Source organism: Alosa pseudoharengus, unplaced genomic scaffold, assembly GCF_046254945.1.
Source record: "Alosa pseudoharengus isolate Yale_2024_CS ecotype anadromous, Long Island Sound unplaced genomic scaffold, YU_APseudo_1.1 YU_APseudo_1.1_scf_14, whole genome shotgun sequence".
NCBI classification, from domain to species: domain Eukaryota; kingdom Metazoa; phylum Chordata; class Actinopteri; order Clupeiformes; family Clupeidae; genus Alosa; species Alosa pseudoharengus.
The window spans coordinates 34632516-34647005 of NW_027468609.1; the positions used below are offsets into that span (position 1 = coordinate 34632516).

The window sequence follows — 14490 nt, forward strand, 5'->3', positions numbered from 1 at the left end:
GTACGAAGACTGACTTGAACGTGAGAATGTGCGGTCCTCCACGCAAACTTCATGTCTGGCGTACGCACATTTCCAATGTGTATCGTCAGTTGGCGACACTTAGAGGCAATGCAGCGCAACAACATTAGTTGATCGCGAGTCTAGGCCATTATTTGCACAGTATATTGTGAAACGTTGGTTATTAAAAATGATAACACTTCGAAAATAGGCCTATGTTTCTAAATTTGGACATGCAACATGCGCAAATTCTACTAAGTTATGCAACAACCTATCTATGATGACAACTGTAGACTTATTAGAGTATAAGAATTAAAAGGGAATGTGAAACAGCCTACACAGCCCCGATATTTGGTTACGCGATTGTTGATGACTGGCTTATCAAACATTTCAGATTCTGAAGAGCTTTCCACAAAACCTGTGATAAATGGGTCGGCTTCACGCAATGCCTTAACATTTGCCGAGTGTTTTCCCTTCATATCTCCGATAGTTTTTATTTTAAAAGAAATACATATGGGACAGGATCATGCATGTGAATAGATAGGCTGACTATCTATATAGTATACTATATAGTATATAGTATATATATAGTATATAGTATACTATCTATATAGGCTGAATAAGTGCGAATATAAGATATTTCCCTGATTGACTGCATGGCTACTTTGACTTTCCTTGTAACGACGGCCGTAACGTAAGCCTCCGACGTAAGCATTCGCATTATTGTCACACTTGTGTGCAAATATAGGGATATGATCCAGAAATCGTAATGTTGTGGCGAGGTGGCCTGGATCAACTGAGTTTATTCCATTCGGGTGCACGATGCGTGGTACTTGGACACGATTTATTTAATGATTTTTTAATAAATGCAGTTATGTTGTCATGGTCCAAATGCATTCAACCCAGTTATGCGAACCCTGTCACCTACTTGCAGACTGACCAATAATTCTGCCACGGTCTCAGCCTAGCCACTGCCACGCTCTGCCACTACTGTTTTTGTTTTGTTATTCATTAATTACAGATGATAAAGACATAAGATTCTTGCCATTTCGTCAGATAAGCACTTCTACCTCGCATTCGCTGAAAATAAACTTTTTTATTCATTTGATGATTTCAATTATTAAACTTTGCAAATTGCAACAGGTTTGAGTATGAATGGATCCACAGATGAGTTTTCATTGTTATTAATATTGCGGGATAGGCCATTTTGTCTTCGCAGAGGTCTGCGCTCTCGAATGTCCTTCTAGTTAGCATATTAAAATGAGTGTGATTGAGGGAGGAGAGAGGGTGGAGTGTAATGCTCGTGCATGTACGCTTAATTTCACGTTAATTGGGGATGTACAAAGAAAAGCTGCGTGGAATGCTGCGTACGCACAGTTTCATACATCACGATTTTTTTGTGCGTACGCTACTTTTCAGGTTTGCGCGTACGCAATGTTTTAGTATGAAATCCACGCAAGTCTTTGTACATGAGGCCCCTGGAGTTACTGGAGGGTGGCCTCTGGGGTGCGATGGTGTCAGGTGTCAGATAAAGAGTACACCTGACATAACTGCAGGTTGAGCACAGCCAGTCAAATGATTGAGATCAGGTGCGCTCTTGATCCGCTGGAATGCCGCCACACTGGCCTACAGACTTAGGAGGCATATTTCAGTGCACGGTAGGCATAAAGTGAAAGCGATCATCACACACAGGCAGACACGCACACGCGCACGCACACAGACACGGACACTCACACACACGCGTGCACACACACACATATACACACACACACAAACGCCTGTACACACGCGCACGCACACACATACTCACACACCCACACACATACTCACACACCCGTACACACACGCACACACACACACACGCATGCTCACACACACAATCTCTACTCTACTCATCATCAGTTTGAGGTCAGTCAGGTTATTGTCCCCCTGTTAGCTCACAGCTTATGGAGGTTGAGTCACTGTGTGAGAATGTGAATGTGAGAGCACAGAAAGAGAGAGAGGAAAAGGAGGAGAGGAGGAGAGGAGGGGTGGGGTGGGGTGGGGGAGATGTAATGACTCATCATGAAAGCCTAAAAAGAAAAGGTCAGTTTGACACTAACAATGGACACACACACACACACACACACTAAACCGTAAACTGTCAAACACAACACTGGACTTGGATGTCAAACACCCACTCACATATTCCTTGTCAAAGCATCACATAGCATCAGACTCACACAGCATAAACCTGTGACACTTGAGACTTGAGACTTGAGTCTCTTACCTAACCAAGGATCACAGGTAAATGATCACCTGAGTGACAGACAGGCCTCTCCCCATCTTACCCTATCCCTCACTTCCCCTCTCTCCTTCTCACTCTATCCCTCACTTCCCCTCTCTTCTTCTCCCCATCTTACCCTATCCCTCATTTCCCCTCTCTCCTTCTCACTCTATCCCTCACTTCCCCTCTCTTCTTCTCCCCATCTTACCCTATCCCTCACTTCCCTTTTCTTTCTCTCTTTTCATGCAATCTATCCCTCTTCTCTGTGCTGCAAACTATCCATTTGCATTGCATTCACATACACACACACACACACACACACACACACACACACACACACACACACACACACACACACACACACACACACACACACACACACACACACACACACACACAGGGACACTTGCAGGCTGTTTTTGTGTACCAAACACTGAGCCAGTGCAGACAGAGACAAAGAGCGAATTCAGCGCATTCAGAGGAAACTCCACCCAAAGTAGGCAGAGGAGAAAGAGAGAGGGAGGGAGGGAGGGAGGGAGAGAGGGAGAGAAGGAGAGAGGGAGGCAGGGAGAGAAGGAGAGAAGGAGAGAGGGAGGGAGGAAAGAAGGAGAGAACGTGTAAGGCCAGTAGTCTCATGGGCACACAGCAGCTCTCTCTGAGGGAGGCTATAATGACCGCTCCTACCTGCATCCACTCCAACACACACACACACACACACACACACACACACACACACACACACACATGGACGCATACACAAAGATGCACACAGTCCAAGAGCTAACACTCAAATTCCATGTGGGTTCTACTCAGATGGCTGTGCCACTTCAAGCCAAGGGGAAATAACATTGATAAATGGACTTTCATAGAGGGGTATGAGGAAATAAATTGAAATATGTGGGACACTGCCAAGATACCTTTCTGGTTTCTCGAAGAGTGCTTTTTGTACATATCTTCTTACATTTGCATTTGACAACAAAATCCATTGCTGCTATTTATTAAAATAAATCCCACCCGATCCTATTCTGGTAGACTGGTGATATGTTTTGCTTGATTGCTGACACATGCCAGTCGAGTGCCCTGAGTTCCTCTCACCTGAGCGGGCTCCCCACACATCATTTCCCAGGTGCCGTAGTGGCCTTTGGACTGTCTGTAGAGCCTCAGTGCATCTGTGAAGGCCGGGGTCTGCACTGTGGACTCCTCGGAGAGACCTACATGGGAGGAGAGAGAGAGAGAGAGAGAGAGAGAGAGAGAGAACATTCATCAAAAAAACAGTAGGGGTCAGAAGTAAATCGAACTGTGATCTGTAATTCAGAGAGTGCTTTAAAAAAAACCTCTTCTCTCACTAAGAGGAGTGTCAGAGACAAACATCAATGAAAAAGCATAGAAAATTCCTCAGGCCTACTACTATTGGTGGTGGATAGCAAGGTTCCCCGTTCACTGTGAAGCGCTATATAAATGCAATGTGTTGTTAACGTGTTGTAGTATGTCTTATGTAATGTTTCATTATTAACACACAATGACTCAGGGTGGTAATATAAGTGCTGTAATTATTCTACACCAAATCTGTGTAAAATGTTTTTCTACACTTTGTGTTGACATTTTGTAAACACCAAGTCCTTGGTCACTTCCTGTCCAGTCCAGGAATGCAGGTCTGTTAGTAAGGGTCTTATTCAGGCACAAACACACAGACTCAGACACTTACACAGCAGTGCAACAGTGCATAACACTCAATCTAACCAGGAAGTGATCTGTAAAGTCACACCGTTCAGAAAAGGAATTTCCAGTCACCATGGTAACCCAAGGCTGCCCAGCCCAGCCACAGAGATCATAGAGTAAAAGGGAGTCTTCATGTACAGGGAACATTAAGAACCACTCATTGAGGATCAAGTAGCACAAACCAATGCCCTCAAATAAAGGGAATTCACTACTGGAAAAACCCTTACTGTGTGTAGGAAGGTAATATTCAATAAAGACTGACCATCCTTTGTTCATCCTTTGGGTGTAGGCCTACATGGGGGCAGCTGTGGCCCACTGGTTGGCACTCTGGACTTGTAACCGGAGGGTTGCCGGTTCGAGCCCCGACCAGTGGGCCGCGGCTGAAGTGCCCTTGAGCAAGGCACCTAACCCCTCACTGCTTCCCGAGCGCCGCCGTTGAAGCAGGCAGCTCACTGCACCGGGATTAGTGTGTGCTTCACCTCACTGTGTGTTCACTGTGTGCTGTTTGTGTTTCACTAATTCACCGATTGGGTTAAATGCAGAGACTTAGAAATATAAATGAAGCAAGCACTCAACAGTATCGTTTACTTTTTAATTGCCTCACAAACGTTTCGGGCTAACACCCTTCTTCAGTGTGAAAAATGGCAATTTCACCCTTTACCCCAAGTAGGTGTGTTTAAATAAACTAGATCAACTAATATTAATTATTAATTATATATATTAACTAATTAATCAAAAAAATATACTTATACTTATACGTAATTGGGCATGCACTCAATTTTGAACTGATATAACAACACTATGGTATATGGTAATATAAACTGGTAAGCAATAATTTGATTGGCTCCCCACAGCGGCATTATCTGTAGTCAGACATTCCCTGAGACTGTCCCCTCATTCCAGTCTTCTGTGGCCCGTGGTGACATCTGCTAAACAAGCACCAGTACAGGCCACGGTGCCAGTTTGGCAGCAGCTTTAGCGCCTGGAGTGATTCCTCCCAGATATAGTCAATGGGAGCACAGGCCTAAGACGCACAGAAAGGGTCGAATCAGCACGACTGAGTACACATGAGCGGCCCTGGGTGTATGTCGACATGGTGAAATGCACGCACACACATAAACACACACACACACACACACACACACACACAGAGAGACACATAGACACACCAAACAAACATGCACACAATCACAGACAAAGACAAAAAGTGTATGACATATCAGATGCCATCCTGTGGTTTACAGGATGTGACGAGCCAGGCTGAAGCTAAAGCTCACATTAAGGCATGCAGGAAATGACTGGGGAGAGGTTGCAAAGACCTAGACAAACACACACACACACACACATACACACACACACAGGCACAGAGGCACACAGCGGTCAGCTGGTCCCAGGTCAACAACAACGGAAAGACCGCTGACTGATTGGGTGTAGTGTATATTTGGGACTGAATGCGTGTGTATCAGCAGATATATCAGGGTGTAATTGTGAATATTTTCTAGGTAGGGATAACAATGCAATGCTAATTATTGTGGAAAAACAAACTCTGTAAGGTTCCTAGAAGAAAACAATGGATGGTGACAATTCTGCAACAATCAAGCATTGAAGTCTTATGTGGGGGAGATTCAGCCATGATGTGATCCACTCAGTGTGACAAAGACAGGAAGTGAACCAGCAGAGGGTGGGGGGGATCCCACAGGAACAGGAAGTCCAGACGTCCCAAGCCAGATGGAGACAGGAGGATGAGGGGATGAGAGAAAGGGAAAGTGATCCTGTCTGCCTGACTGGGGGAAGGGAAAGAAAGAAAGAGGGAAAAAAGAGAAAGCAAACAAGAAAGAAAGAAATATGGGAAAATGTTGGGCAAAAGTGAAAGTGGGGGAACTTTTAAAAAGATGGAGAGAGAGCAGGGTTAGTTTTTTCCCCTTGGCATCTGCCCTCGTGAGAGTATTTTTGGCTACAGAGTCCCTGGCGTAGAGAGCTTCAGCTCTGCAGATTTGTTTTATGGTATTTCCTCTCTCCAAGTCTTTTCACTTATTTGTAGAACTTTTGGTCAACCACGTTTACTATATTTGCGTGCTAATGTGCCTTGATGTATATTATGGTAAATATTCCTCATATACATACATTGGTCTATTCCAAAAGACTATAAATATTACTGAGAGCATGTGCTATCAAAACAAACAAACTTTGTGTTAAGTTTGTTTTTGGCATCCAGAACAATGGGCTTAGTTTTTGTATAGGTCTACTGGATATTGTTTACAAGACCTAATTCTGTGCATACGCTCACTGTATGTATGCACATACACATTCACTACTTTTTGCATTTGCAGCTTGTGTGTGTGTGTGTGTGTGTGTGTGTGTGTGTGTGTGTGTGTGTGTGTGTGTGTGTGTGTGTGTGTGTGTGTGTGTGTGTGTGTGTATGCATGTGTGTGTGTTTGTTCCCATGCCTCAGGGAACTGTGGGTATAAATCCGTGGGGAGCGATCGGGCCGCAGATTCGGTGCGCTGGGCAGCAGCTGGGTATAAATAGCACATGTGGTTGTGTTTAACATGCTTCTGGCTCCCGCGTCCTCCCTGGCAAACGCCACAGCTCCCTGGCTCCACGCTACTCCTGAGAAAGCCACCCCTCTTCCCAAGGACTTCCCTGCTTTCCAAGTGTGTGTGTGTGTGTATGTGTGTGTGTGTGTGTGTATGTGTGTGTGTGTGTGTGTGTGTGTGTGTGTCCGACATCAAAGCAACCTCTGAGTTTGAGAAAAAGAGTTTACGGTGTTCCTGTTGTGTCTGCTGTGTATCTACAGCATAGCTGCAGCCTTAGAAGTACTGTACGGCTGTTTCACAGTTTTTTTGTTCCGATGCTACAAAGTCAAATTCCAACATCAAAAGTTGCAGCTTTAGTCATTAAAAGTGTGTGTGTGTGTGTGTGTGTATGTGTGTGTGTGTGTGTGTGTGTGTGTGTGTGTGTGTGTGTGTGTGTGTCTGTACCTTCTACCAGTCTGGTCTGAGTGATTATACTGCACAGAACACATTTGACTATTTGTAAAAGTTCCAAAACGCTTTTACAAATTCTATTATGAGACAGAAGACTGGCTTGACCAAACTACGCACAGCATATAATCTTCACCCTTAAACACCTGACCATAGGTATGCAGCTCTAAACCCTGAACAAGCCCCGGGAGGCAACCAGCACTATGAACCCCAACCACAGTACGGGAAGTGCCTATGACTTCAACTGCCTACAGAAGCAAAAATAGGAACCTAACCACAGTTATTTAGCCGGAAGAAAATATTCAGTACGTCCAATAGGGAAAACGCTGATGAAAAAGATAAAAGATGATTTGACAATGCACCTAAATGCCCAATACCCACAGATTTGCATGAAGCTGGCTGCACCTATTGGCTGGCTCCTCTTACCACTGTCCTTTTGCATGACGTGTGCGCCATCTCTGCAGCTTCTCCATTTACCTCCTGCATTTCTACTCTCTCCTGGCCCTTGTGCACATTTAACTTGCATTTCTACTCTCTCCTGGCCCTTGTGCATATTTAACCTGCATTTCTACTCTCTCCTGGCCCTTGTGCATATTTAACTTGCATTTCTACTCTCTCCTGGCCCTTGTGCATATTTAACTTGCATTTCTACTCTCTCCTGGCCCTTGTGCATATTTAACTTGCATTTCTACTCTCTCCTGGCCCTTGTGCATATTTAACTTGCATTTCTACTCTCTCCTGGCCCTTGTGCATATTTAACTTGCATTTCTACTCTCTCCTGGCCCTTGTGCACATTTAACTTGCATTTCTACTCTCTCCTGGCCCTTGTGCACATTTAACTTGCATTTCTACTCTCTCCTGGCCCTTGTGCACATTTAACTTGCATTTCTACTCTCTCCTGGCCCTTGTGCATATTTAACTTGCATTTCTACTCTCTCCTGGCCCTTGTGCATATTTAACTTGCATTTCTACTCTCTCCTGGCCCTTGTGCATATTTAACTTGCATTTCTACTCTCTCCTGGCCCTTGTGCACATTTAACTTGCATTTCTACTCTCTCCTGGCCCTTGTGCATATTTAACTTGCATTTCTACTCTCTCCTGGCCCTTGTGCACATTTAACTTGCATTTCTACTCTCTCCTGGCCCTTGTGCACATTTAACTTGCATTTCTACTCTCTCCTGGCCCTTGTGCACATTTAACTTGCATTTCTACTCTCTCCTGGCCCTTGTGCACATTTAACTTGCATTTCTACTCTCTCCTGGCCCTTGTGCACATTTAACACACATTCCTTTCCTTCATCTCTTTTCACAAGTGGGCTCTCCTCTGGAACACTGATGGACAACAGCAGCGTAGCTCTGAGGGAGGAGAAAGCTGATCGGTCAAAAGACTCCTCAAAATGGAGCCAGTGTCCCCATCGAGCCTGGTCTTCCCCAGACACACACACACACACACACTGGGCCTGTTGTGCTCCTGCTGGATGTGCTCTCCGCTTGGGTGAATGTGCTCCTGGGTTACAGTGACCCACCACACACACACTGTTCCTCTTCTCTCCCTTTTCTTTCATCTCACTGCGCTCCCTTCTTTTCCTCGCTCTGTCTCTTCCTCCAAGCTCGGCAAAAGCAGAACTGGGAGCCTAGTAGTTTGAATGTCATTTATGGGGACAACTCGAGTTCCTCTCTTAAAGCGGGGAAAAAAGAAGTACAGAATTCAGCTAGCATGACATATAAGCGTTCTCTTCCTCTCACTGTGTACATTCATCATACACAGAGAAAACACGGTCACACCCTATTCACTTCAGTAAATAAAAGGTAAAAGATAATGATAAAAGCTTTAAAAGTCTTTACGTAGGTGGTCAAAGCAATATGTAACCGCTAATGTCAATCAACCGCTAATGTCTGTCAAGATCCTGACTAGATATGCAGGGCTCAGTGCCAGACCTCCAGATCACCAGGGCCAGGGGGCGTGGTGTCGCTAATATGACTCACCTTTCCTGAGAAAAGGCCTATGCCATCATTCATCAGCCTTTATGCAATGACAAAATCAAAGCACTCCAAAAAGAGGGATAATGGTGTTTCACACACACACACACACACACACACACACACACACACACACACACACACACACGCACTCCATGTGAGTCTGTGGGTAGTCCCAGAGTGGGCGGAGGTGAGAGGAGCCTCTGCTATCTCACAGCCGTATCCCCCTGTCAGAGTGGGGCCTGATGGGGGATGTCTGGTTTACCTCAAGCAGACCGAGAACAAGGCTCCGTAACGCACACTAAAAAAGAATGACCGAAGAGAGAAAACAGACAGTGGGTCCGAAATAGAGGAAGAGAGAGGGAGGGGGCATTTTATCCTCCTTGAGATGAAAGGACTGACTCTGTCCTCAGGAGAGGACCGGTGAAAAGAAAGAATGAAGTCAGATGGTATGGACCCTTTCAAGAGAGTTCCATTATCAGCATCATAGTTGGCCCCACAAGACTTCCTTTTTAACATTCCATATGTTATCTTAATGCAGAGGAAGTAGATTGGGACCCAAATAGAACGTTCAAGCATTGTTATTGTTTTTATTGATGAAAGGGTCTATATTTAGTGTCCACATCTGACACGGAGCGGATGGCAGCCAAAGCCACACTGGAAATGTATCACCATCATTAAATGCAATCCCCTGGAGTTAGCATGGAGCTATTCTTTAAAAGCTATTCTTTAAAAGTCCATGCTGAAGTTGATTGCAGGGCTCGTAAGCGTATTTCATCAGGTAGGCATGGCAACAACAAAGACTGAGAACAAGAGGAGGGAATCAAAGACCAAAGGAAACACATAAGGGAATGCACATTTTAAAAATGAAAATAAATACATTTTCACAGCATTGTTGTAGCCACTTCCAATGACAAGTCATCCTCAAACAGAGAAATGCCCAGTATACTGCTCTTGTCATCTTTCTGTTATGACCACTATTACATCATGGAGTACTATCTGTTGTTCTTAGTAACAGTAACTCCAGCCCAGAAATGCTTTTGGGATATGTAAGTTTGACTAAATACTGTTTATATTTAAAAAAAGAAGACCGTTACATTGCTCAACTGAAGTGCACAACACTCCTACAACATTAAAGGACAGAAAGACAAAACACTATATGTCATCACCTTGTGATATCCATGTATGATACATGTTCCAGATCCATTTCTTAACTGGTCATTTAAACATACACAGCACTTTTGGTCAGAGTGTGTTATGGGATGGTGTTGACATGTGGTTGGGGATGAGCAATGCTGGTGACCACTGATGAAGCTATTGACTGCACTGCTTTTTCTGCATCAGATCCCAGAGAGCAAGTCTGGACTTGTGAACTTTTGAAAGGCTTACACAAGATTAAACACTGTGATTGTTTCGGTGTGATTATCCAGGTAATGACAGCACCAAACTCAGGTCTTTATAACTATAGCAGGGATATTAGATGAAATTGAGCTCCTCTTTGTTCTGTCATAGAGAATATAGGCCCACATAAACCCAGCTGACAGCAAGCGCACAATAAATGGGAATTTATTCATCTGGAAACCTGACACCATAATGCAGTGCCAAGCCCTTCAACAACACACTTCACAGGATACCATTTGAGTTTGATTAGCATTGCAAACACCCGGAGGGAGAGGCTTCCAATCTTGAAGCTCACCGATACACACCACTTTTTGAAATGGAATCATGTCTATTGAAAACTTGACATTGAATACAACTGACTGCTCTGCTAACTACTGATATTTCACACTTGTAGTCCAACGTGGTGCACAAGTCTGGAATGTTCCAGAAATCCCAGCGATACTGTTCTAAAGCATAGTATTTAATTCATGGACATTCATTTGTGGTAATATTGTTGGAGTCCCGTGTGACTGCAATATGGACGTTAGGTTGCATAAGACAGGTATCACTGTCAAAGATAACATCTTACATGGGAAGTGTTGAGCACAGCATTTTGGTTTCAGGTGACAACTTACAACTACAACCTGTTGGACTAAATAGCGCTTCAGACGACTTGCATCTCTCTGACCCCTTCAGTAAGCTCCTGAAAAGTAGGTTCACACTCAGTATTGAGGGCAGCACATTCCGTTTTTATTCAAATATGAATTACTGGGAGCGTTTTCTAGACGTCGCTAAAAGGCAAACTCATTTGAAAGGCATCCAAACTTTCACGCTATGACATACACCTCACACGCCCTTGTCTGTTTTCAACAATAGGCAGTGATGCAGAAGATGAGTAATTGGCAAGGGTGTGGCCTGTGCCACTCTGAGTGGGTGTGCCTGTGAGTTTGGTAGAAGTCTACAAAAACAACAATCAACAGTGAATAACTTAGAAAGGGTTTTCTCAACATTAACCACTACATGTGAGATTCCAGGTAGACGGTGAATGTGTATGCATTACTATGCTCATATGCACGTGTGTAAAAGAGGCAGTCAGACACTTGTGTCTGTGTGCATGTGTGCGTGTGTGTGTGTGTGTGTGTGTGTGTGTGTGTGCATGTGTGCGTGTGTGTGTGTGTGTGTGTGTGTGTGTGTGTGTGTGTGTGTGTGTGTGTGTGTGTGTGTGTGTGCATGTGTGTGTGTGTGTGTGTGTGTGTGTGTGTGTGTGTGTGTGTGTGTGTGTGTGTGTGTAAGGAAGAGAGAGATGATTCTCACCGTTGTTTGCATGTCTGACACAATCCTGGAGGACAGCGTGCCACTTGGTGTGTTCCCTCTCAGTCATGACGCAGAAGTAGTGATGACGTGCATAGGGGTGCCACAGGATCAGTGGGTACTCAGAGGGACACTTGAGGAATGGTGAGCTGCTTGCTTTAGCTTTCACGCCTAAATAAACACACACACCCACACACACACGAACAGAGTATGTATCAAAACATATTCGAGCATGACCATCACTGTCTGTGTGTGTGTGTGTGTGTGTGTGTGTGTGTGTGTGTCTCCTCCTTCCTTCCTCACCAGGCAGGCTGGTGTTGAGTAGCTCCAGGTACTCCTCCATAGAGTGCAGGGCTCTGTATCCAGCGCAGTTGATGGTCTCCTTGGGATGCAGGCCTCTTTCATGGCCCTAAAAGGAAGTCGAGGATGACAAAGTTAAGATTGTCCCTCAAACGCAAAACTGAACTACCTAAAAACAACTACCTCTTTAGAACCACACACTCTTTACACTTTTGCCAATGCAGGGCTGGCTAGCTATACATCTAGAAGTTGACATACAGTAGTTTTATATCCAAAAATCTATGAGCTAGGCCAGGCTACACAGAAACCACAACTGAACAGCACTGTACACAAAGCATTATGTGCCAGACAAAAATAGAAATAGAAGACAGATCTATATATTTTTTGGAATATCTATGGCGCATACGCACTGCTCTCAGGGGGGTATTCCGAGTAAGTGGTAAACCTCCTACAACAAGAGCCGTATGGCATTGTTTTGTTAGGAGAATGAAGCCATATAACTCTTCTATTAGGAGGTTTACCACCTACTCTGAGTTAACTAACCCAGGTTTGTCACTAAACCACGTACTTGGAATACTCTCCAGGTCTGGTGTGGCCAGTTCCATTGATCATAATGGCATTCTTGGCATTTACTGTATAATGGCATAAAGCACATTCTTGCAGCATAAGCAAACATTCCGCTTCAGCAGCGGTTTAAGTGTAGCCTGGCCGTCAGTGTATTGTTTCCTGGTCCGTTGCTTGTTTGTGATGTCGGCATTGTGTTCCGTCACCTGTTTGTTTTCAAAGAGAGCGATGTTGTAGGTGTCGTCCACATAGAGGAAGCGATGACGCCATTTCTTATTCTCTTCCAGGTACTTGTAGAGACTCCCAGAGAAGATGCACTTGTCCTTCAGCGGATCCTGAGGCAAGATGACTCATAGTCAGTGACAGCACTAGCAGTTAGAGCACCACTTACAACACAGATAGAGCCAAAAGACAAAGGAACAAAAACACAAGTGTTTGTTAGAGTAACTACAGCAAAGCACGCCTCTCCCCACATTTCTTTGATGATTATTACCCCACCAAATCCCCAAATTCAAGTCTCCATTTCTGATGCTACTTTTAAAAACTTTCACCAACAGCGCTGCCACATACAGCTTTCAGTTTCCTCATGAGCCCCTTCCAGTGACACTCTTTTGAACTCTGACTGGACTAAGAGGCATAGTATGGAGAGAGCTTTTCCATTTAAAGTGTGGTAAAGCCTGGAAGAAGGGTTAATCCTTATTGGGGAAACCACCCATGAGCTACTGGAACAAGCAAACCCCATATTCTTTGATGAGGACTGGAGGAATCAGTGCGGCTACAGAAAGGTGGTAAACAGTCATCTATGATCAAATGCCAGACATTTTTCTCCATGGTTGGTAACAACCAAATGACTGGTGGTGCCGGCGTTGAGTGTCGAGTTAAATGCCGAGTCTGGGTAAGATCTGGCAACAACTAATACAGGCTTTTGTCCAAGCCAAGCCAGAGTCTTTCTGGATGCCACAACATGGGTAGCAATCGGCGAAGAGTGGTTTTAGGGAGCTTTGATGTGCTAGTCTGTAATGTCAAGTCCCATTGGTCAATTACACATGCGTGCTAGCTAGCGTAGATCAGACAGGAAAGCATGTGATTTTCATGAAGTGTTTACCAGAGTGAACCCCCCCCCCCCTCTTCTCACCCACAACACTTTTAGATTTCCAACAGGAGATCAAATGCCTCGACCAAGCTTAATCCCAGCCACGGAAGGAAGGAAGGAAGGGGGGAAAGCAAGAGAGGAGGGGGGAGAAAAGAGAGAGAGAGGTGGAGAAGAAAGAGGTTCTTAGAAATGCTCACTAGTGTAGTGTCTCTGTGACTGCGTGTGTGTTTTCCCCATTTTGGATCACAGATAACAAGGATGACATGGCCTCAAACAAGGTCACAAAGAGTGTGTGTGTGTGTGTGTGTGTGTGTGTGTGTGTGTGTGCGTCTCTGTGTGTGGTGGCCTTCATCAAGGCTTTTCCGGGAGGCCTCTTCAAACACTATCAATTGAGACCCAAAACAGCACAGCTAGCTGACTACAGTGGCGTAAAGAGATGCTAATTGCCTCTGATTCATGGGCCCAAAAACATGTGCCCTACTTCTCTCCACCAAACGGCAGCTGGGCCGGTCTGAGGTCATCCTCTCCTGTCTTTCCACAGAATCTACAGCAGGTCCATTGTGATGACCGGGGTCACTCTGATCAAGAGCAACGGTCTCTCCTCATTCAGCTGTTCTGTCTAAGACTTGAGAGGTTGCACTGCTCTACAGCAAATGCTGGGCTGATAATGATAATGGGTGGGTAAAAAAGGGCTAAACTTTAATGAATGGATGGGAGAGATAGAATGTGGGTAAAGGGCTAAATGACTCAACAGTGAGATCAGAAAAAGATGGAAAAGGAGAGAGAGAGAGAGAGAGAGAGAGAGAGAGAGAAAGAAAAAAGGAATGGCTGGGGGATCAGCTCCCTTTAGCTCATGTGTGAAATCTGCTCTAGTTTCCGCTCTCCTGCCAGTGAAAG

The 14490-nt window shown here is 44.7% G+C and overlaps 1 protein-coding gene across 1 annotated transcript in view; it reads right to left on the minus strand.

Annotated features, from left to right (window-relative positions):
• Nucleotides 1-14490, minus strand: part of niban2a (niban apoptosis regulator 2a) — a 37860-nt gene that overhangs the window by 13299 nt on the left and 10071 nt on the right. The window contains exons 3-6 of the mRNA XM_076284789.1: nt 12707-12835; nt 11940-12045; nt 11640-11807; nt 3359-3474 (exon numbers count right to left, since the gene is read on the minus strand). Coding sequence (XP_076140904.1) covers nt 3359-3474; nt 11640-11807; nt 11940-12045; nt 12707-12835 — 519 coding nt within the window. The remainder of the gene's footprint in view (nt 1-3358; nt 3475-11639; nt 11808-11939; nt 12046-12706; nt 12836-14490) is intronic.